The 25,760-nt window shown below is 36.5% G+C and overlaps 1 protein-coding gene across 3 annotated transcripts in view; it reads left to right on the forward strand.

Annotated features, from left to right (window-relative positions):
* asxl1 (ASXL transcriptional regulator 1) overlaps positions 1-25,760 on the forward strand; it is a 90,476-nt gene that overhangs the window by 1,094 nt on the left and 63,622 nt on the right. The window contains exons 2-3 of one of the 3 annotated variants that reach the window (XM_069883956.1): positions 7,652-7,734; positions 9,388-9,390. The exons of the other annotated variants lie outside the window; for them this stretch is intronic. Coding sequence (XP_069740057.1) covers positions 7,652-7,734; positions 9,388-9,390 — 86 coding nt within the window. The remainder of the gene's footprint in view (positions 1-7,651; positions 7,735-9,387; positions 9,391-25,760) is intronic. 3 annotated transcript variants of the gene reach the window in all.

A 25,760-nucleotide genomic window follows, 5' to 3' on the forward strand; every position in this document is an offset into this window, starting at 1 on the left:
TTAAGATAATTTAGCTCCTGCAGTCAATATTGTACTTGCATTTGTGCTATTAACATTGGGCATAAAATCCCATGCCCATTTCCATCCTATTTTAAGACCTATGTGGCATATTTTCCCAATCACCTGATGTTTCACGGTGTGCTCTGTTAATGATGATTTTCATTTGTCAGCACATTGTTTAAATAGGAATTCATTTGCCTTATTAGACAGTGTGTCAGTTTTAAGGTAAAACACTGGAGATGCTGGATATTTGAACAGATACATGCCAGAAATACTCACGGCAGAAAAAAAAGTTAATGTTTCAAATCTTTTTTTTTAACTCTCATGGATTACATGTCTTTGACATTTTCTTTGGTTAATACTTCTGAGATCTGTAACTTTTACAAGTTTATGTTTCTTTATTGTGGTTCTAAACTTTTAATGAGAACTTTTCTGAAATGTCTAGTGTATGGATTGGATATTGGATTGGGTTGTGATGAGCATCCACTTACTCAGTAATTGTTGGAATGAATAGTAATGAAGCATTTTGGAGTTGCAGTGATGGTGATTAAGGCATTTCTTTCTTGTAACCTATATAATTTTTAAGTGTTTTATGATTATTATTGTGTGCTGAATGTAAATATGCCAGTGTCATGCCATGTACAGCAAAATCCTAATGGAATATTGCTTTATAATTGCTCTCATGCTAGTAAGAATATTACAGAATGGTTTGTTAATGACTGCAGGGAAGAATCCCTTTGATACGCGATTTCACACTTTTGAACTTTCCCCCGATGGGAAGAGCGAGGTGTGTGATAGGTCCTTCCGTACGTTGACTGCCTTTCCAAGTCAACAGGAGATGAAAAGAAAGGAGGGAAGTTTGCTTTATGTTCAAATCCACATTCACCACATTCTGTAGCTTCCAATCTTGAGTTTTGGCAATCTCTGACCTTGTTATGATGCATTCCAGCAAATATGATGGTGCATCTGTAGAAGTTGATGAGCTGCATGGGGTGGGGGGTATCTAAACTTGGCCTTTTTAAAAAAAAAAGTAAGATGCTTGTGTTCTTTTTTGATCGTTTAATTGTGATTAATTTAGATAAGGTCAGTGGAAATGTATATTCTAAGAACATGAAGCTTTCAACTTTTTCCACTTTAGTGTCATGGATGCATGTTGTCTCTGCCCTGTCCTAAAGTCAGTGATCTTTTGCCATCAAGGATGAGGAGAGGGAGAGGTTGTATTCTTGGCTCCATGCACGAGGCTTCATCTTCCTTTCTGCATTCTGTCTCATCAACATTTGATACCTGTTCTCTGACTTTGCTGTTGTCAGCAAATTTGAAGATGTTTAAACCATATTTAGCTGTACATTTCTGGATGTAGTAGAGGACTGCATACGCATCCTTGAGGTGTGTTGTTAGGTGTGATTGTGGAGGAAATGGTGCTACCTATCTTCATTGATCATAGCCTGTTAGACAGGAAATCAGCGATCCAGTTGCCAGTGGGTGGGTGTAGATCCTGAAGCTTGGGGATGAATTTGACAGGGAGCAAAGCCCAGCTGTAAAATGTCAAAGATAATTAAACATTACTATGTGTGTCCAAGATTCAGAAATGTGTGTATAAAAAACAAAAAACCATAAAAATAATGTGAGCATAGATTTAATTTTTTAGTTTCCAGCAATATGTTGGGAAGTCTCAGTAAGATGGTGTTCCCATACGGAATCCCATGCTGGAACAAGCTGATAGACTCTGAACCTCCATTATAATTTGTTTCCAGTTTTATGTGAACCAATGAAGCTTTTGTCAAAGCTTCTTGTCTCAATTTTGAGCTTTTAGCAGTTTTACTGATGTTAAATTATTCTTTTTTCCTTCCCACTACTTTCAGGGGGACACATTATTCTAGAGAAAAGTTGATTATAGATTACATCCCAAATTTGCTTTATATGGTTTGTACCCATTGTGTCTTGTAATTTAATTTGTAAATGCACTCAAGATTAACATTTACTGTGTTTTATAATTGTCTGGCTCCTTTCAAAACTATTTGTTTTGCAGTAAGAGTCTCTTATTCTCTTTAAATTTCTTTCACAGTGCAGCTCTATTATCTCAAAGGTTAATGGTATCTTTTCCCAGGGCTTAGGATTTTTTTGTATTTTAATCAGAAATGGTGTGTTACTCAGAAAGCAACACAATATGTAGGTTTAGTGTTAAAGGTATGTTCGTGTGTTTCAAATAAATGCAGTTCATGAAAGCAGAACGCAGTGCTTTTAAGTTTTTAAAGATAGTTTAAAATTGATTTTTGGTCTTTCCCATATAATCTCTTTTAATGATTTTTGCTGGCCTTGGATGGTAGGTTTCAGAATTTCTCATTGTAATTCTTTTGATGTGACTAGTTATTCAGTACAAGTTGGAGTTGGATAAATATCATTCATCCACGTGTCTGGTGATTACTGTATGTGAAAACATTACTCATAATATTTATTATAAATGTCAAGGGACACTAGCAAGATTAATTCATTGGTGCTGAGTTCCAGATGCTGTGTTAACGTGCAACTAAAATCTAGGATCTGCGTTAACTATGAAATAAATTGCCTGAAAATTGCTTTTGAAAACAATTGCTTATTTCTTTGCTTTTTAATAGGTTTATGCTATAAATTTTTCAAGGATTACTTGAAACTGCATTATATAATTTTGCTAATAAAACATTTGCTCTGAGAGGGATGAAGCCCTGAAAATTGGCTCCTAAATATTCAGTTTTAATAACAAAATTCCAGTGCCTTTTGAATAATGAATGTTATTTGAATAATGGTTGCTATTTTAAGGTGAGCAGTGAACCATCCCTATTTGCCATAAATGCGAAGGATGTGCTGGCCGTTTGGCAGTTAATGCTTGCTTGTCGAAGGCTTGTGAATGTTTAGTGGCAAGGTTGTAAATGTGAAGGTCCACTGACTTCAGTGAGGTGTCACAGGCCGAGCCAATCTGTGCCCACAATACCTTGGACAACTAACTCCCTGTCATGTCAATCAAAGTCATTATTTATTGATGCTTTGCATCGTGAGAGAGATTCAAATTAGTAGAAATCAAATAATAAAATATTTGATTTTTTTAAACTAATAATTGTAGACTATTTTGGACTTGCTTCCTATTCAACCTTTTATCTCCATTCAATTGAACAGCGATTCTGTTCCTCGTTCAAGTTTTTCAGACTGCTGCATCAGATCCAAATCTTGTGGACTGTTTTATGTTGGACTCCCACTATTGGAAAGTGAGTGCTGTGAAGAAACCATGGTCAACACTTTTGTGACTTGTTTATTTGCGTGGTGGGGGGGGGGGAGGGGTGTGGAAAACATGAATGGTGTATAATTTGTGTGAAGATATGTTAGGATTACCAGCATGTGGAATTACCAGCACTTTCTTCCAAGGACTGGACTGATAGGAGAAGTTGAAGGAAAACTAGACTGCAGTTTTCTCCACCTGCAGCCGTGAAGTAAAGCTATCAAGGAGAGAGAGTGATGCCCACTTTACTGTGCGTACATTAGTTTGGAGTCTATGCCTAGTTTGCTGAGAATGTACTGTATTATTACATTTAAGCTGATTTTTCTGTTGCACGATGCTGGATATTGAACCTCTATTTTGAATGGAAGTATCTTGCAATGTTTTCACTTTGTGTGTTTCTGTGCCAGTTTGGTGTCCAGCACTGTTGCTGCATGTCTAGAACTGCAGTTTAAAGTGAAGCCTTATCTGAGGAGAGAATATTTTAGGTAAATGGTATCCGTGTTAGCTTCTGTATTCATTTAGCTAGTTGCACTGACTAAAATTTAAGTCGATTCTAATTAAACTCCATTTCTAGTCACAAATTAACATTATGGGAATATGGTAAGAGAATGGTCTTACATAAACAATGTAAAAAGTTAGTTGATTTCTCTCTGAAGTGCTCAATTCTGACTTGCAAACTCCATTGGTAGAGTGGGTGTTTGTTGGTAATGTCATTAAAGATCCACAATGCTTCAGAATCATTGCAAAAATTCAATTCGCACTTGTTTTATATTCTACGGGTCATAAGTGCTTTAAGACATTTCTGCACTGGTCTTTCATGATTTGGAAATGTTTAGATAATGTAGAAATTAGAAGTATATATTGGGTGCTGTGGATACATTTTACCAGGTGCTTTGAAGTTTGAAATGTGCCATAGTTGCTTATTAAATTTGGTTTTTATCGCTTTATTACAGATGCTTTTGTTTGGAAGCAGTGTCTTGTAGTATAATTACTATGGCGTGTGAATTTCTTAAGTACTGGGATCAGTCTTTGTCAGGCAATTTTGATGTTTAGTTTTGATGCTTTTTAAAACATGAACAATCTAAATTTCTTGCTCAGTGGAGTCATCAATCTAGGAATGTGTTTCCCTCCCAACTCTCGTAACATTCTACTTATTGTTTTTGTTTTTGAATATCCTATTGCAAGCAAAATTAATTTGCTATAATGGAAAAGGAGGTAGAGGGGTAGAATAAAACCTTTCTGGAAGCAAAATGGCTAGTTTTGTTTTAGTATAGTTATATTTTGTATATATTCTCTGAAATGTCATTTTAGTTATTCACTGCATATGGATGTTAATTATTACTTATAAAGGTCTGTAGGCATTTTGTCCTTCATGTTTGGGATGTGAGTCTTTTTAGGGTTGACAAGGACATATAAATTTCTCCTTCCATGCCCAGTTTGTCTCTCTCAATCCTTTTGTCAGCCACAGGACTTTTATGTAAAATCAAACCTTCTTGAGCTTGTTGGTGTTGGAATCTTTCCAGATGTTAATATTTATGTGAATGAGAAATTATTTTTGTGTACATAAACATTTATTGGATGCATTCAGTAAATTTTACTTTGGAAAAAACATCAGTATTAAAATTTACATTTTAATTTGTTATAAAATATGCTGTAAATGGTCCCACGATTAGAGGAACCCATATTTTGCAGTTAGCTGTTCTTATCATGTATACATTTGTTAAACTTTCAATTATTTAAAAAAAACTTAGAATTGAATTCCAAATGAAATAGCCATTACTGAAAAATTCACTTCAAATTAATGTCACAAGCCCAAAAACTGCACTAAAATAAATTCTTCATTTGATAAAATTCTGTCCTTTCAAAATGTTACATTTTCTCTATCAAGTAGCATCCAGGGTAAATCTTGTGCTTTATAATTGTGTAAAGTTTGTCACCTCAGTGAGTAACTTACTTGAGCATTAAACTTTGTAGAATCAGATAGATTTTAAAAAAATCTGAACCAGCCCATCTGGGCCTATTAAATTTACATTTTGTAACCAAAGCCATATAACACTTTTAAATTTGTTATTAATTATGCAGTACATGCCTCTTATTGAAGTCGTCTGGGCTATAAATACTTTAGTACTTCCTGACTTCCTCCAAACAGATTACATTTTAAATAAATTGGCTTTTAACTAGCATCTTGATTTCCCCCCCACCCCACCGAAAGGAACATTTTGTAATTAGGAACTGGCATTGTGTACAATGCCCAAAAGCAGGAAATGTAGACAAAATTTTCATGATTAGTTTTTTCTTTGACAGTGACTCATAGGTCAGGCTTGTTCTGAGCAGACAGTTTACAGATTAAGAGATTCACTGATTCTGTTAGCAGTCTTCATAGCAAAATCTTCAAATGTTTTTGCTCCCTGCGTCGTTAAAACAAAATTGTAATTACCTTATTTGAAAAGTTGTTCTTCTTGTGTGCAGTGATGCAAATATAAATTAAATTTATGTGGCCTGTTAAATTGCACTTGAAATTTTAATTCTCACCTCTATTGGGCTTGTGTGTTTTTAAGACTGAATGAGGTCGAGAATGCAGGAAAACTGAAATTTTTGCCATAAATAATTTGTGTAAGGCAGAGGACCTTCTCACTGATAGTTACCTTTCCACCCTATTATAAGTTAAATTTTATAATGGATCCAATCAGTTTAATTCTTGATTGGTTTTGCATGTTGTTTTTGCTATGGATCATCTCTGTTGCATTCAACCAAGTGGTTGATGTGATCATGTATATATTTTCCCCTATACCTCTGGGGAAGCACCTCACTTTGGGGCCTCCCCTGACACTGAAGTGCAGTGCTATTTTCCATTTAAATGATTTTTAAGATTTATCCATTGAGGGTTATTTATATTGTCTATGTCTGATAATTGATATTTTCAAATAGCATTCTTGTAGTAAACATGAACAATTAAATCCTGAAATATGCTGTTTATGCAATATTGATGTGTAGTATCAGTAAAAATCTTTGTATTTCAGCAAGGTGGGGGGGGGGGGGGGGGGTGGTACTTGTAGCCAAGCACATTCCTTTTAATTTTTATGTGACCATCTGAAAAATACATTTCAGGTTAATATTTAAGTAGTGATCTTCCATTAGCACACAAAGACTGGTTACACAGTTGCAAACAAGAGTAGGTGGAAACTGACCGAATTTCTCTGAATAACCAGTTTTCAGTCATGTCAAGAACCATCAAATCCTCAGTTCTTTCCATAGCAATTTTGCCCTCAATACCCAAGCCCAAATCAATAATGTTGGCTGTTTAGTCAAGAGAATTGGCAAAGAGTTGAGATTTCTCCCAGCATATTGTTTTGCTTGTCTTTAGTTACTGTGATTTAAATGAATTTCAGCCAGAGAAAACAATATTTATGTAAGATTTAATCATTCAATATTACTGCGGTTACGATGATTTTATAGTGGTTAGATTGCTAGTCAGTTGTGAAGCAGCTACAGTTCACAGTGCCTTCTGAAATGGTGTTGGACTCTGCAAAATAAAAAGATAGTCTAACTTATTAAATTCTCAGATGTTTGAGTAGCAAATTAAGTGCCAGTCAACATACTGAAGCTGCAGCAGAAAAAAAATGAAAGTCTAAATTTGCTCTGACTCAATGTGGGATTTTCCCAGATACGAAATGAAGTTGTATTGTTTTTTTTAACTGAAACGAGGTTTGTTTAATGTTTCCTGACTTTGTTTCTGTGTTAATACTCAGTGCACTACAATGCCCAGAAACTTTCACCTTTTTAATTGCTGGTATTATGGGAATCTTTGCGTACAATAAGGGTGCTAATACAAAATAACATCCTTGGACAGGCAAAGGAAAAGTTGTCCAAGGTTATTTATGGCAATAGCTGGAAGGATATGTCTGTGATGACCAATGTTAGGTGAAGCTGAAGGCAGTTTTGTTCCTTTTTTAATAAAAATATATATATTTTCTAGGTATCATTTGCTGCATTAAAACTAGTGGACTATTGTTGCCCTGTTCTACCTGGGAATCTATTCACTAGGTACCATTATTACAAAGGCAGAAACATTTATGATGACAGATGAGAAATGTCCAATCAAAGAATGGGTAATAATCTGAATTTGTTATCTTTGTGGGTGCAGAACAACTTTATTTTCAAATAGTATCTCTTTAAAAAGTAAATCATAGAATTTTTGTGCAGAATAACTTCAGAACTGTGAATTATCTGAGTACCAATGTCAATTTTACTCAGACCTTTGGAGAATATCAATTTACAAATGCTTTAAAGTCCTATGGATTAGAAAACCCGCAACACGTATATTGCTGCACATGATCTTTACAACCTTTTTGTGCTGTCGGGTAATGGTTGACTTGGATTTCAGTACATATCTGTCCACAGGTGTTGGAAAATTACTCTGATGCTCCAATGACCCCCAAACAGATCCTGCACGTTATAGAGACTGAAGGACTCAAAGAAATGAGGTCAGTTGTGGTGAATGGTTTCACTAGGAGACTGAGGGTTTCTTTTAAAGTAAATTGCTGAACTGAGGCAGGAAAGAATCTTATTGTTGAAGCTAGACTTCTGTGCAATAATGGATGGAAATATTTTGAGGATAATTGTTTTAATTTGTTGATCTCAACATTTTAGTCACTTGCTTTCTTCATCCTGCTGTCACTAGGGCATGCACATTGTGTCCGTTGTTTGCTCTTTTCCTCCAATGAGTTGATTGCTAAATATCCAAAAGCACATTATCAAAGATACAGAACAGTAATAGTTTGTTTCATGCTTTAAAGCGATGAGTTTTGAAGATTTTTTTTTAAGTGATGGGGCTCTGAATGTTGGGCTAGTTGAATTTAACATCCTTTTCAGCTAGGGCCCAAGAGAGGAGTCGATATGATTTGATGTTGTTGAGGTGCTAATGGATCAAAGGAAAGAGGCCAGAGTGGGAAAACCAGGGAGCTGAACAAGTTGCAGGCAAAAGGAACTTTCAGGGGTGGAGTTGAAGACCTTTAAGAGATTTAATCTTCCCCACTTTGGGTCTCCTCTGAAGGCTATGGAGAATAAGAATAAGTGGGTAAACATGACAGATTGGGGCAGGCCTAGGTTTTGGATGAGAAACTTGATGATCGTGGTAAGGTCAAGCCTGAGAGTTTCACCAATGACTAGTTTAAAACTCATCCTTAACACAACTATCAGCATTGCTTGGCATTTGAACTTCAGTTCTTGGATTAAGAATTCAGCATTCTCTGTAACTGGAGCTGCTGGGCGGCCTATGTTTGTAGATTTTTAGTGACTGTCAAAAACATGCTCATTCAGTTCATTTTTTAAAAAGTGACAATATTTTTCTCCCGTCTTTAATTTCCAGAGAAGGCAATCAAAATAGTTTTAAATTACTGTCTTGCGCCATATTCTCCCTTGTGCCTCACTTGGATGGTTAATTATATTCTGTGGCCCCATATGTGTGGTCCGTTGCAGCTTAGCTCAGTTCCATTTTAGCACACAATTATATTCCTTTTACATTTGCTTAAAAAGGATTATTGATGTGCAATAACATTTGCAGTGTGGACAAATGATGTAAATGGAAATTTGTATTGTGAAAGTCTCTGCTTTATGGTAAAAAGAATCAATTCTGTTTTATTCTGGACTCTGGAATTCCTCGCTGCGGTTTTGAGGATTACATTGTAAGCTCTTAACGTGAAAATCCACAAATTAGTTTTCTTTTTATGGTTGAAGATGATTTATTTTTTCTCTCTCCACAAATGCATCTTGACAGTTAAAGACATTTTAGTCTTTAAATGTGATTTTTTTTTTTCCTTCCTCACTGAACCTCTTGCACTGCAGAACTTAATATTGATTATTTTTGCAATGTCTTACTGTTGCGGCTTCTTTAAAAAAAATGGAAAAACAAAGAACAGAATAAAAAATTATTGTTTTTTTTAAAAAAAGCATTAATTAGCTTCATGCATGAAATACATGATTCGTTCTCTACAATCCAAATTAAAATTGATCAATCAAGTTATTAGAATGGTATCTCTATTTTGTACTGTTTCTTTTTCCAGTGAATGCATAATTTATGCAACTAATTGTTTTTTTTTCCTTTTTCATGCCCGTGTTTCGTGATGCAATGGCTGTAGAAGGTAAGCATAATCAATCATGTAAGAATAATGTTGTTTGGATAACTATAAACATGCAAAACAAAAAGTAATTTAATTATTTTAATTGAAACATTGTAGCTTAATTTTTTAAAAGTTCTAATTCTTTGCACTGATTTTAAAAAGTACAGTAATGTGATTGAATTACTTTGTTTTAACTACGACTTTTTTTTCACCTAATAATGGTGATTTGTGATTCTGCTGTCATGAATCTTCATATTCATTGTCAGTTTACTGTGTTCCTTATCATGCCAATTTTTTTATATAAACTTGTAATTCCAGAAAAAATTCAAACATTTTTTTCAATTGTGTTTTTATTAGAAAGGTTTAGGTATGTATTTTTGAACTAAGTCTAAAAGTTAGATTTATGGTCCTGGAATAATTATAATGTATGCTGTTACCATTAAAAAAAGAATTTGGTAGTTGCATGTATTTTTGATAACCATGTCTATTTCATTTAGATGTTGATTCAAAATTTAAGTACCCTATAAACTTTGTGTTTAGCTCGGTGGAAACCCATTGACTTTTTAAGAATTAAACACATTTGAGGTGTGTTATTTCATAACTGTAGGAAAGTAGGAAAATTAAGTATATTAATCTGCAATTGGTTCTGTGGATTAACAAAAGATTTAGATTTCATTCTCTCGTGCCATTATGCACAGTTCTGGTATGTTTTTTAAGGTTGAACATAACACAGCCAGACAATAAATGTTAGCAGTTTTGACCAGGACCACACTGTTTTTAATTATCCCAGCAATCATTTCCTCCTGAATAGGAGCTTTCTCTTTTTTTAAAAAAAGTGCACTTATTTCCACATACCTTGTTGAAAATTGGCATTTCATGATCAGTGCCTTCATATGCGCTGTTCAGTGTTGCTAGGAAGCCAAAACTGTATAGCTCCAACATAGAACTTGGAATGTTGATCAGATACGAAGATTAACTCTGAAGTGGAATAATCCTCCCCTTTGTCAATGTGCCATTTCACTTTGTTCTGGTGTCAGATCGGCTTCATATGGTTTAGGGCTGCAACTGCAGTCTCAACTATGAAATGAAATTGCTTCGTACCAAGCCTGCAACTGTTTTTTTTAATATAATACATACATATACTCTTGAAAATGGACGATGCCTTGGTATTTTGATTATTATTTTAATGTGTGTAGTACAATTGCCTGGAGGGTTTCAGACCAGAGAGACAGCAATAGTTAAAGATGACAATTGAGTTGTGGTCATATGCCTTGTACTCTTTTTAATTCCTTTTTGGCTTGGCAATCTGATGAACAATCTACTTAGAGTATTTGGGTTGCTTTGTGCCTGACTATGTGTGCAGCAGACTGAACAATGAGCTTTATAAAATGCTGATTACATGACTCTGATTTGCTGAGTCTGCACTTGTTTTATTTTTCTCATTAATTTTCCACCTCCAACAAAGAAACTAATAAATATTTTTATTTGTGAAGCATAAAGTTACCTCATTGCTGTTCAATTCAACTTCACTCTTACTTGCCCATAGTTAATTTTAAGAAATACACAACTGTACAATATTTTTACCATTGATTTTCTTTTGATTTTGCTTTGATTTTCCTTTTCAATTTCACCACTTAATAATCACTTGCAATTCTGTAATTATTTCATCCCTGAAATTTTTTTAAAATAAGCTACATTTAACAAACTTTTTCTAAAGTAAAATTGTACAAACCTGATTGGGCTATCCTAATGAATTAGACATTGTTTTTTCTTATTTTAAAGAAGTTGATGTTCCTTGCAGTTTGTAGATTTGTATACACAGCAGGTTGTTAGTTCAAAGCAGCTGCATGGCAAAATAACGTGTCTGTTTTAGTTGAGGAAAGATGGCAATACACTACCAGTTGAAGGCTCAAAAAAAAACTGAATACTAAAGGCATATATTAGTACAAATAAATGTCAGAACCATGGTATAATTCTGAGGTTATCCAAGGGCTCAGTCCATTCAGACAGCTGTAGATTTGTGGAAGTAATTGATTGGTGTCTTTGTTATTAAGATGATCTTGAGAAAATGGCCAAACTTTGAATGGATATAATTAACCATACAAAATATCGGAAAGAATAGATTTTGTCCCATTGAACAGATGATTTGACCTTGATGGGTAGTGTAGAACCCAGGGAAATCAGTTTAACTTGCCCAAAGCCAAAAGTTGGGTTAAAAATTGGGGAGTGGTGCATTTCATTCAGATTTCTTGCCCGTTGAGATTGGGGCTGATGACAGTTATAGTGATATCATGGCGCTTTGTCTTTTAAATTTTAGGAAGAATTCCTTCTGTTTTGCTTCTCTCAAAAGATTGGTTGATTGATAAGGGTGCTGCAGTTCTGCTGTTGTGCCTTGTTAGAAGGTGGGCTTTAAGTATTTGGACTTTGCACATTCCCAATTTCACGTTACATTTTCCCAGAAATGTGACTATTAGAAGGTATGTTTTTACTTTAGAATCTTTCTGCGAGTTTCCTAGTTCTCCTTGACATTGGATAATAGTATACAAAGGAGAGAAAAAAACTGGTATGAATGTCAGCTCCACATTATTATTCTGTTTGTGCACAGTTACCTGCTTAGTTTGTTTAAGCTAGTACTTTTCAATTCTAAAATTGTTTCATAAAGCTGAATTTCCTTCAAAAACTAAACTTGAATGATACAGTTTTTCTTTTTTTTTAAAGATAATAGGATATTGTGTGACTTTTCCATTAATTTTTTTACTTTTTTTATGCTCTAAGCAACCCTGCCACTGGGTTTTCTGCTTGTTCAACTAGAAGATGATGAAATCACATACGTAAAGTGTGTATCTCAGTTGAGTTGTTTATTGTCATGAGGTGCAGGAAAAAGGCACATTTTTGTGTGCTGTCCAGGAAAATCAACTTGTGCAGTGGCTACTGCAATAATAATAATAAACAACCAAATAAATAACCATGTTGGGAGCAGTTTTGTATTTGCTCATGTTGGGTATAGACAAAAGTACAAAAACATGGTGTGGGTTTTCGGGAAAAGTGCAGTTCAAAACAGGCCAAGAGCATCATCTTTTGCCAGTGAGGGATTAAGAGTCTGATGAGCAACTTTGGGTAAGATTAATTTCTTATTTGTGAGCAAGGCTGAGAACAGAATATTATCCATAGGATTTGTTGTCTGTAAAATTATGCATAATTGTATTATTTTTCTGCTCTTGTTCAACAATGCATTTTATTTTATTTTGGTGGTATGACTACGATTACAAAACGAACTGTTTTAAATAAAGTCTAGTATGATGACTATTGTCTCAAATATTAATCCATTCTTGTACTTCCCTCTTGTTCAACTATAAAGATACATGACCCATGCTAGAGGAATATGAAAGTTTCAGGTGGTCATTAAAGGAGTTGGGGTTGCTGAAGTAATGCTGCCTTGAGAATGCTGTTGGACAAATAGATATAGCATTTGTCCAAGAAACACATTTAACTGAATTGGAGCACAAGAAATTAAAGAGAGATTGGGTAGGACATGTAACAGCAGCATCGTATAATTCAAAAGCAAGAGGAGTGGCTATATTAATTAGCAAAAATGTGCCATTTAAAATAGAAGAGGAAATAATAGATCCAGCAGGGAGATATGTTATGATAAAATGTCAGATATATTCAGAGCTTTGGAATCTACTTAATATATATTCACCTAACGAAGAAGATCAAAAGTTTATGCAAGATATCTTTTTGAAGGTAGCTAATACGCAAGGGAACATACTAATAGGAGGGGATTTCAATCTGAATTTGGATCCAAATATGGATAAAACGGGGAAAAAAATTAACAGGAAGAACAAAGTAACCAAATTTATAATTAAATCAATGCAAGAAATGAAACTTGTGGACATATGGAGGAAACAAAACCCAAAAGAAAAGGAATACTCATACTACTCGACTAGACATAAAACATACTCAAGGATAGACCTATTCCTGTTATCAGCCCACATACAAGGGAGAGTTAGGAAAACGGAATATAAAGCTAGACTATTATCGGACCACTCACCCCTGTTATTGGCAATAGAGCTAGAAGACATCCCTCCAAGAATGTATAGATGGAGATTAAACCCCATGCTACTTAAAAGACAGGATTTTAGAGAATTTATTGAAAAACAATTAAAAATGTACTTTGAAGTAAATACGGAATCAGTGGAAGATAAGTTTATACTATGGGACGCAATGAAAGCATTCATTAGAGGGCAAATAATAAGTTATGCAACCAAGATGAAGAAGGACTATAATCAGGAAACAGAGCAGTTGGAAAGGGAAATAATAAACATAGAGAATGCTGTTGGACAGAGGAAACGAGTGTCATTCAAAGTTTTAAAGTTCACGGTGAAAATATTGAAATTAAAATGGAGCCTTTGGCAGTACAATGGTGGCGTACAAATTGGAATTGCTCGGTTCAGTCATATTTCAATAAAGTTGAAGGTTGGATGAAAGTTTTGAGATGTCAGCTAATATGAGGGATTAAAGGAACTGGATTTGTTGAAGAAACCAAACAGATTTTTGCATTTTTCTGGTAAGCCTGATGTTAGCTGTGTGAGAAACAAGTTGGGCACTTCCCCTTACCCTGGGAATACACACACACACTGGGGCTCACCCAACTTTTATACAGTTTATTTCAGTATAGAAGTACCCTCCCCCTTACATTCTGGATGAGTTTGGCATTAGGCAATCTTGTCTGCCTAAGTGCTGTTTCTGTGAACTTGGAGGACCAGGGGGTATCCTGTCGGTGTCTCATCATGTCATTATCCTCATTGTCCTTATTCACAAACCTGCCTTTGTCCTTATTCACACCTTCCCAACCCTCAGGGCTTACTAACTCTTATATGCAGAACTTGCTAGTTCTGTCTAAGACTTACTGACTTACTAATTACATATGCGGAATTTGGTGACTCTGTCTAAGGCCAGAAGACCCTTATCTTATTTAGACTATCTTTACTTCCTACATTCTATTATCTACCCTTATCCTATTCATACTGACTTTATTCTTTCTTCTTCTTTGGCTTGGCTTTGCGGACGAAGATTTATGGAGGGGGAAAAAGTCCACGTCAGCTGCAGGCTCGTTTGTGGCCGACAAGTCCGATGCGGGACAGGCAGACACGGTTGCAGCGGCTGCACATATATCCATACTAGCTTTCTTCATCTCTCATATTTTCATATTAGTTTTCCTCATCTCTCACATCTGTATTTAATAATGGCCAGTTTTTTAAAAAAAATGTATATCCTTAGCAATAAGAGGTAATGAGGATCATCCAGTTGTGAGACCTCAGTGGTGGACATTGGAGGGCTCAATGCCAAATGTGCTTCTAAATTTGACTTTGAAAAATGCAGAACTGATATTGAGATGCAAAATGAACAGAAGCCCACATAAGTGACAAGGAATCCAGTTTGAGTCCTCAAGAGATGGATCACAGAAAAGGGCCTGTAGCCCATGGAGTCTGTGCTGATCATCAATCACCCTCTTGCACTAATCTGTTGATCCTACATTCCCATCAACTCTCTGCCACCTTGCCTGCTGGTCCACCGGTGCAGACCCTCATGCCAATTTATAGTGGTCATTTAATCCACCAACTTGCCTGTCTGGTGCAAACCTGAGCAACCAAAGGAAATCCATACAGCAAGCTATAGCAGACTCTGACCATCGGCAGCTGCAGTTCCACTAGCTGTGGCATTGTATCGCAGGTCTTGTTGTACTGAAACCCTTAAAGGTATAGTGTTGCTCATTGTAGGGAATAACATCACACAAAATGGAAGAGATTTTGTTAAAGAAGCTACTGAGGCAATGTTGAATTGTGATTTTTTTGTTTTTGAGGAAAATGTCTCTCAAAGATGGGTGCTAGAAAAAGTGGTGACTCTGACAAAGTAAAAGAAATGCATGTGTGTTACATTCTAAATGTAGTATTTTGTGACAATAATGGAACCTTTACCTTTAGTAAAAAGGAGCTAGTGTCATGGGAGAACTATTGACCCCAAAGTGCATCCCAGAGTCAGGTGTTACAGCAGAAGGGAAAATGCACGTTGCTGCATTAACAGGCTAGCACCCTTAAGATTGTTGAAAAGATGGGCTGCCATGCACAACATGCCTGCAGTATTCAAATAAAAAAGATGACTGAATGACAAAAAGTAATGTTAAATGAAGCAATTTGTGCTGATAATGATTCTAATTGCAAGTTCTTTCCTTCATTGCTAGATGATGGTTTGAAATTTGCCTTTTCATCTCACTGCACCACTGATCTTCCAATTCCGTTCAAGTGAGAAGGAGCATGTTGTCTTTATTAGATGAGGGTTTCATTGAGGAGATTGCTTTGATACAAAGTGCTTTGTTGCATGAATGAAGTGTGTTTTTAATCATTTGATGAAAAGCATGGTTGTAATCCTGCAATAAGAATTCCATTCTGAGACTTTTTTGTATTGCCATTCACTTTGCTGTTTATGAACCCACACAAACAGCTTCCACCAGATGTACCACACAAGAAGCCAAATATCAATTACACCATAAATTGTTGTGTGTAAGTGAGCTCAGCAAGTCAGTGCCTATATTATGCCAGTTTTAAAAACTTCAAGTGTGGTTTAACATTATCAAAAAGGCAGGATTTAAAATTACTGCTTTGTTATTTCTTGAACGTTCCTTGGCAAATGCAAGTTGAATGAAATGTATGATGTTCAGAAATTTAGTATCCATTCTTTTGTCTTTTTGCAAACATTTGGGTATGTTTCAGTGAACCTAATTCAGATTTGCTTTATCAAATTTTCTTTGGCCTGAGAACACTGAGTGTAATTATTAGATACACGCATAGAGTCATTCTCTCCCCCCCCCCCGACTACAAGTTTGATGGGGCTTAATTTGTTTCAATAAATACTTTAATGCTTCCTTAAAATAGAATAGTGAGCATCTTTAAACATTGATTTGATCATCAACAGTAATGTCTATTTGATTACTTGATCTGAACTTCCATTGTAGAGTTTATTTTCCATTGCCTGCCTCATTATTTTTAGTGTATCTTCCTTTTAGTGCGTTTGTTGTTGAGGTATGCATTAGGCCGACAATGTTTGCTACTTGGTTTCTTTGAGACTTGCTCAGTTTACATGCAAGTTCAAGTCTTCCACGACAACTGCTCCATTCATACCTAAGTCAGGTATTTCGTAGTTTATTTCCTGTGCCACTGCAATATTATTTGGTGGCATTTAGCCAACTCTCACTCGTGATTATTTTTCCCCCTCTTTCTATTCCTAATTTATATCTCAACATTCTGCTCCTTGGATCTTCTCTCTCTTGCCCTGTTCTCATTTTTATTTGAGTGTTTCCCCTCCTCTCTGCCAATCCTTCTGAATTAACTGGTACACAGATATTTAATTCTCAATCATCTTCACCCTGCAACCATGTTTCTGTAATGGCTTCTAAATCATAGACCTATGAACTTATTTTGTGTCACCAGTTCATTGATCTTGCTTCAAATACTACAGGCATTCAGATGAAGTACCCTTGCACTCATTGTCCTTTGTATTTGACTCATGGAATATTTCTAACGTGCTTTGGTCTCTGCATTGGTTTCCTCTGTCTTTCTGCATGGATTCCTAAACCCTTGCCATATTAGTTTAAATACTCCCCAACAGCATGAGCAAACAATCCCCCAAAGATATTAATCCTGGTCTTGTCCAGATGTAGACTCTCGGTTTTGTACTAGTTCCAATTCCTAAGGAATCTGAAACACTCCTCCTGCAACACTGCATTTTCATCCTACCAATTCTGCTATTCCATTCTGACTAACATGCACGTGGTACTCTAACATTAGTACTTTTTGAGATCCTTTTTAATTTATCTCTTAGTTCCCAAAATTCAGCATATAGGATCTCATCTTTCTGATACATCATGTGTACTGACTGTTCACTCTCCTCTTTCCAAATGCGCTGTACCCGCACTGAAATATTCCTGATCCTTGCACCTAGGAGCAACACACCATCTGAAAGTCCCGTTTGTGGCCTCAGAAGCTCCTTTCTATTCCCTTACCAAGGAATCCTTAACCACTATGACTCTACTCTTTCCTATTCAGCAGAGCTACCAAGGTGCCATGATCTTGCCTTCTTCTGAAGAGCCATTTCCCCCAACAGTATTCAAAGCAATTTTTTTTTGTCTGTAAAAGTAAACCTGAGCTTCCTGCCAGTTCACTTTTTCCCTTTGCTCTTTTTTCTGTAATTATGCATGAAAAACATTTAATATTTTTTCTCCCTGCAGCCTGCTGCTTGACTTGCTAAGTTTTTCCAGTATTTTCTGTTCTTATTTCAGGTTTCCAGTATTGGCAATATTTTGTTTTTTGTCTTGCTGACTGCAGCAGTTACTTGTACACTAAAACTAACACTCTTTATTGTTTATTGAACAAAACAAAATCTTTGGGTCATTTGTTTAAGGCAATAACTAAGTGGCTTTAAGAAGAAATAGTGTCCTGTTTTGTTTGCTGTACTTTAAAGTAACTAATGTTAAGATGTTTGAAGGAAAAGGACCAAGTAAATCCAGATTTGGGGAGAAATTGACCCAGAGTTTTGCTTTAATTGCTGACCATTATTTTCAAAGGGAAGTGCAAACATGTGGATTTGGAATAAAATTAAGCTTTTACACATGATGCTTTTAAATTAAATGACCAATTCACTGGTATTGTTAAATCATTTTATGATGCCACAGCATTCTTATGTTAATTTAGCTTGAGCATGGCTCTTCTTCTGTAGAAAGTTTATTTAGAGGGACGCTTGTTCTTTTTAAATTTGGTATTGTAGTCCAGTTACAGGGAGAGTTGCTCAACGTGATTCATCACAATTGGACTTGGAAGCAGTTGTACATTCTTTTCTATGAAATCCTAGAATGCTTTTCTGGTTAAGTTTGTGCAGTTACAAGTGTGCAAATTTTTCTGCATTAATGTCCTGTTTGAGTTTCCCTTGTGTAAAAACATTTTTGCCCATTAAAATCTTATTTGTAGTGAGCCGAAATGTATGTTTAAGCTTATGGTAACTTATTGCATCAATAATGGAGTGCAAGATATAGTTTGACATGTGAGGGGCCCCAGGGCTGTGAATGTTTAAACAGATGGCTTGAGCAGCAAGCTTTTTAAGTAGAACAGAATCAGATGTTCAGTAAATTTAGCAATTAGAATTTAGCATCTTATCAAGGAATTCTATCACCCCTCCCCACAATGAATTTGATTCATTGAAGAGCAATCTAATAATTTTTAAATGTGTTAAATTGTAATACTTTGACTATTAGGAATACAATTTTAAACTGGTAAATTACAGTAAAATTGCCTAAATGTTCATTACATTTTAATCTGACATGGAAATTTTTTTTCGGTTCAGTCTTTATGATATTATCTAAAAGGGCTGGTTTACTGCTTATTCCTAAATATAGTTATGTGGAATTTATCCACCCAGTGACTCTTCAGATTTAAACTGTGAAATATCAGAGTTCCCCAGTGTTTGAATCCAATTAATATTAACAAACTTATCGTAGGATTGCTAACCATGAATTGGAATGTCGCCATCCATGCCAAGTGTATTAGCAATTTAAGGAATTTGTTGATCTTTTCTATTTTCTCTGGTAAATATCAAAACAAAATCTTTGGTAATTGAGTGCCAGGAAGTCCTAATTGTAGCTTTTTTTTAATGCTTGCTGTCATATGAATCAGGTAATTGTCTCCTAGAATTAATTTCAGATTTAAGTACATCTTCAGACATGCTCCGTTTCATTTAAAAAAAACCTTCTTTATGCTTTTAAGTCAAATTTGGTTTATTTTCTCAAACATCTACTTATTTTATCATAGGTCATTTGCCACTGCTAATAGCATTGAATATAAAACTAAGGAAGGTGTCTAAAACTTTGATCAGGCCGCACTTTTAATACTGTGTGCAATTCTGGTTTGCCCCTTTACGGGAAGGATGTGGAAGCTTTGGAAAGAGTACAGAAGGGGTTTACCAGGATGTGTCCTGGATTGGAAGGGGGTTTGAGTTACAGAGACTGATTAAGACAAATTTGGTTTGTTTTCTCTGAAGCGTAAGAGGCAAAGGGGTGATGTGAGTAAGATTTAAAATTATGAGACGCATTGATGTGGTGGATAGAAAAAATTCCCCAGGGAAAGAATGGTAACAGGCCATTTCGGCCCATGAGTATGTACCATGGATGTAGGTTAATTGGGCATCTTGGACTCATAGGCCAAAATAGCCTATTACCATGCTGCATGTCTGAATTAAAAATTAAAAGGTTGGCCAACCCTGCACTAGAGATTCGCCATTTAAGATAAAGGAGGGGAAGTTTAAGAAACAAGTGCAGGGCAAAGTGGTAGGAGTTTGAAATGGTCTGCCGGGGTGGGTAGTAATAGAAGTGGGTACAATAGTAGCAGTGAGTAGACTTCTTGATAGATGAAGGGAATGGCGCAATTTCTATCGAGTGCAACCAGCAGAGTTTTAGTTTAATTTGGCAGACACTTGGGGCTGAAGGTCCTGATCCTATTACTGTTCTACGTCCTTCAAATGGTTTTGTTATGGTTCCACTTTGCTGCTTTGATCAAAATATAGAGTGAAGCAATGTACAATTAGGCAAAAATAAGTTGTATTGTTGAAGTGCCATGTTCAGTTTGATCATTAAACTGAGCACTTGCCATATTTTTGTTTATTGAACAAAAATCTCTTTGCATTTTTACAATAGTTTTCAGTCTATATGTTGGGGTAAGTTCCAGCAACCCAGCAAAACTTCACAATGTGGCCATTCTTCTGTGAGACCCAAGATGGTGAATGTTATTATTTGATATGATTTTAGAATTTTAGTGAGGCATTAACATCTAGCAGAAGTTCCCTTGCAGTTAAACTTTGTCAGTGGCCTTGGCCCTGAAACTCTTGTCATTTTGCAGCTGCTACTGTCTTTGCTCTGTGCCTTTAAAGAATTGCACTCTTAAAAAAATTCCCAGTAAGAGTTTGGAATAAAGCTTGGGACCTTTATGTATAGGGTTTGGTACCATGTCAGATTGCATTTATGCACAGGTTGAAAACTAAAAACTAGGTGTGAGTATAAAATCAGAGCAAAGCACATCCAATCTGATCATGACTGGATTCAAAGTACTTGGAATTTTTTTTCCCCCACAATCTGACTGGGAGTGTTGCTGGAAGTAGCACTCTCTCAAACTGGCTTTTGATCAGTTTGAGAATGTAATATCAAAAATCAATTAGGAAAGCAAATAATTCTAGTATGGTTCAAGTATTGGTTAGGCCTGCACGGCCTGACCTGACTAAGCATTTGATTTAACACAAACTTCACACACAGCTGGGTTGTGTTTAACAGGCCTAGAGTATCTACATTCTACACAAGGGCCACCAAAGTCTGTTGAGTGGAAATTTACAGCTTCACAACAGGGACTGCGTTACATGGCAAGGTTAAACAGGTTAAGACTTTATTCCCTGGAGTGTAGAAGAATGAAGGGTGATTTGATAGAGGAATTTAAAATTATGAGGGGGATAGACAATGTAGATAAACTTTTTTTCATTGAGGGTAGGTGATATTCAAACGAGGTCATGGTTTAAAGGTGAAAAGGGAAAAGTTTAAGGGGAACATGAGGGGAAACTTCACTCAGAGTTGTGGGAGTGTGGAATGAGCTTCCAGCTGAAATGGAAGATGCAGGCTTGATTTTAACATTTAAGGAAATTTGGACAGGTATATGGATGGGAGAGTTATGGAAGGCTATGGACTGAGTGCATCAGTGGGACTAGGCAAGAAAAAGTTGTTCGGCACAGACTAAAGGGGCCAAAGTGGCCTTTTTCTGTGCTGTAAATGTTCTATGGTTAGCTTTCAAATGACCATGGTAAGACGTACAAAAATGTCGAACAACTAGGGAAAAAAATATTAGATCGTTTTTTATCAAAGTAATCAGACATTATCAGAATTGTAAACCTATAAACGAGGCAAAATTGCCAGCAGATTTGTCAATACTTATTTTGGGACTAAGGCACAGGTAACCAGATGCCAGTTATTCCGCATCTGTAGTAGACATCTGTTATGGCGACCAGGTCACTGGGTGTGTTTAAGGCAGAGAATGATAGGTACTTAATTAGCCAGCTCTGCTAACATGAGGAGAAGGCTGGATAGTGGGGCTGAGTGGGGAAAATAGATCAGCTCATGATTAATAACCTACATATGCTCCAACACTGTCCTCCATAATACTTGGGACAAAGGCATTTTTTTCCTTTATTTGCCCCAGTGTCTCACAGTTTTAAATTTTGTGATCAAACAATTAACATGTGGCTAAAGTGAACATTCCAGATTTTATTCAAGGTTATTTGCATACATTTTGCTTTGACCATGAAGAAATTACAGCAGTTTTTATACATAGTCCCCTCATTTCAGGGCACCATAATATTTGGGGCATAGCAATGCTAGGTCTATTAAAGTAGTCATGTTTACTTGCATATCCCTTGCATGCAATGACTGCTTGAATTCTGTGATTCATCGGCATCGCCAGATTTTGTGCATCTTCTTTGGTGATGCTCTCCCAGGCCTCTACTGCAGCCATCTTCATGAGATTTCTCTTCAGCATATAGAAAGTATGCTCAATTGGATTTAGATCAGGTGACTGATTTGGCTCTTCAAGATTTTTCCAGTTTTTAGCTTTGTAAAATTCCTTTTGCTGCTTTTGGAGCATATTTGGGATCATTGTCTTGCTGGGGATGAAACTCTGTCCGATGAGTTTGGAGGCATTTGTTCGAACTTGAGTAGATAAGATCTTTCTACACACCTAAGAATTCATTTTGTTACTGCCATTAACAGTTACATCATCAATGAAAATAAGCACGTGAGTACCTGTTTCATGCCCAGGCCATAACACCCGCATTACCATGTTTCACAGATGAGGAGGTATGCTTTGGATCTTGGGCAGTTCCTTTACATCTTCACACTGATAGAAGTTAATCTTGCTCTTATCTGTCCACAAGACCTTTCTCCAGAACTCTGCAGGCTCTCTTAAATATTTCTTGGCAAACTGTAATCTGGCCATCTCGTTACTCAGCCCTTTCAAACTGCCATGTAAAATGGGGTTATCTGGGCAATTTGCACTGTTAGCATCCCAGTTACATGACTATTGGAAAGGGTCCAACCGGGTCCAGGGCCTACCTCTCAGGTGGTCAGGGAACCCAATAAAACTTACCCAGACGTCCTCCGGCGGTTTGAAATGGGAAATGGCTGACTCAGTTACTCTGATGACATCAGCACTGGCGTCACAGGGAAACCCCTGGCTGAGGTGTCATTGCCATGGGAGAAGGCGGGGAGAGAGGACTGTGGGGGAGAGGGGGGGCTATGATCAGGAGAGAGTTTGGTGCCATGGGAGGGAGGAGGGACACAATCGGGGGGGGGGGGGACGGGGGGGGTGGAGAATGGGAGCCGCAATGTGGAATCTGATGGGGTGGCAACTGATGGTGGGGAGGGAAGACTAACTACCGATATTTCCCATGAGTGCGTGATGCGTCTCTTACTACATCATTGCGGGGGTGGAATCCCCCATAAATCGCTGGGTTGGCGACCTGCGATTTGTAAGGTGCTTCCAATACCTTTGCCTCATTAATCGCACCCAGATCCCAGGAGGGCTACCCAGGTGCTGCAATTTGAAAGGGGCTACTGTAGCTAACTAGTGGTTTGCATCTTGCAGTGTATCCTTTATTTCTGCTCATGAAGTCTTCTGAGGACAGTAGTCATTAATAGATCCACACCTGCCTCCTGAAGAGTGTTTCTGACCTGTCGGATATGCATTTCCTATATTTTTCTTCATTATGATGAGAATTTTTCTGTCATCAACAGTAGAGGTCTTACTCAACCTATCAGTCTCTTTGAGATTACTGAGCTCACCAGTACATTCTTTCTGCTTAATGATGTTCCGTTCAGTTGATTTTGGTAATCCTAAGGTTTGGGTGATGTCTCTTACTCTTTCTTCGACCTCATAATGACTTCTTTGACTTTCATTGGGAACTCTGGTCCTTGTGTTGAAAAATGGCAACCACAGACTCTAAAGATGATTAAAAGCTTAGAAGCAAACATAGCTTTCTTTTACCTGCACCAGTGAAGTAATTAAACATGCCTGAGTCACCACAAATACATATAAAGCCAAATGTCCCAAACTTTATGGTGCCCTGAAATGAGGGAACTATTCATTAAAAACTACATAGTCAAACCAAAATGTATTCATATAAACTTGAATAAAATTTGGAATCTACACTTTAATCACATGTGAATTGTTTGATTATAAATTTAAAACTGGAAACCAGGGGCAAATAAAGGAAAAAAGTGTCTTTGTCCCAAGCATTATGGAGGGCCCTGTCTGTTTTATGGTCTTTATAACCATATTAACTTTTCTCTGGAGTGATATTAAGCTGTTTGAATGTTGTTGTTGCTGTATCTATTGAGATTGTAAGCATTCTCAGATTTTGGGATGAATACCAGTTGGTACAACTCAGAATATGGTTCACAATTTATTGCATAATTGGTATATATAAGACTGAATTATTTCCAGTTCACTGGGTAGTACGGGATTTGACAGAAAACCTGGACAATGTTAATTGCTTCCAATAGATTTATTTGATACATCTTGTTTTCTGTTTTGTAACAGTTACTTTGCAATTCCTTGGTTTACCAAGCCATGTCAAAGGGGGTTAAACATTGAAGGGTTGTGGGGTTGTGATTTGCAGGGTATTAATGGCATCCCATAATTGTGTTCTCTGAACTTTTGGAAATTTTATTGCTGTCTACTTTTGAGTAGAGAAAATGAATATGACTAATTTTTCTATTTCATTTAAAAAAAATTTCAATCAACATGAAGTTACAAAACAAACAAAATCAAAGAAACATTACAGATATGTACAATAAAATATGAGAACCATACTACATGTTGATATACAAAGAAGGAAGAATCAACACATTATCACAATTATCAGATTCTGCACTATTGCTTATGAATACAGTCCAGCACTGATGATCTGATCGGATTCTCTGAAATCCTCAGTTATCCAAAATTTAAAAAAAAAATGAACAAAACATTTATCTGAAATTTTTTCGGAGCCGAACTGATTGGGGATATTGGGCATCCGGTGGCAGCAGCAGCGGACCTTGGGCTCCCAGCAATGGGGGGACCTCGAGCTCCCAGTTAGGAGTGGGACCCTTGGGCTCCTAGCACATGGGACCTCAGTGGGGAAGTGTCAGTGATCGGCTTGGCCAGCATTTTTTTGGTGAGAATTAAAACATTATTTTAATGCTTAAAAATCCTTGCCTTGTTATTTGTTGTTTAAACAAGTCATTTGCTATTGCTACTGTGCTGTTCTTTTCTAAAAAAAGACCAGTTCTCAGAAAAAAAAATTATCTGAAATAGGCCCAGTCCCGACCATTTTGGATAATTGAAGTTGAACTATACAAAATTACACACTGTGCCGATCCTCAAAAGAAAAGTAGGAAACAAAAAAAAGAAAGGAGAAAAAAGAAAAGGAGAAAGACCCCCTGTCCCAAAGGAAAAAAGAGGTAATTCTCCCATATGATGTGACAAAATCATCTGTTTTCCAAAAGCATTAATTATGTACAGATGAAGCATTACATGATTCATCCAGAGTTTACTTCCTCCTTTAAGGAATAAATGTCTTGAAGTAGACATCGCTAGAAATACTGTAGATAGTAGTAGAGGAGACTGGAGGGGGAAATCATCAAAAGTTAACTCCCGAACATCTTAAATATGGGTTTCTTATTCTTAAAAACATGTAACAATTTCTGAGGTTGTAAATAATCTTCTCTGGGGAACACAACTATGGATTTCTGACCTCCAGTGGGTCAGACTCAGTTGGGAATTATATTTCCAAGAAATGGCTCTGCATTTCCTGGCCATCGCTAAAGCAAGTTTAACAAATTTCAATTGATATTTCGACAGCCTCATTTTAGGTCTTGTATCTTCCAAATTCCCCAATTAAAACAATTCTGGCACCTGAGGATATCGAATTCTGGTAATTTGTTCCAGGAGATTCCCCAAATCTTCTCAGAAGGATCTCATCTTGGGGCATGACCAGGTAGAATGCAAAAGCATCCCTATATCTTGAAAATATAAACTGGATAGTTCAGATTTCAATTTAGTTAATTTTTGTGGAGTAAGGTTCAGCTGATGCAAAAAATTGTATTGCACCAGCCTATGCCGTACATTAATTGTATTACTCATGCTGCCTAACACAACAAAATGGATCAATTTCTACACCCAAATCTGATTTTCCATCTTGACTTATCTAGCCCTTGTTTTAGGGGCTTCTGTCTGAAGTAAGAAATACATTTTTGAGATAAATTTCTTTGTGAT

Source organism: Narcine bancroftii, chromosome 6 (genome assembly GCF_036971445.1).
Source record: "Narcine bancroftii isolate sNarBan1 chromosome 6, sNarBan1.hap1, whole genome shotgun sequence".
Lineage (NCBI taxonomy): Eukaryota > Metazoa > Chordata > Chondrichthyes > Torpediniformes > Narcinidae > Narcine > Narcine bancroftii.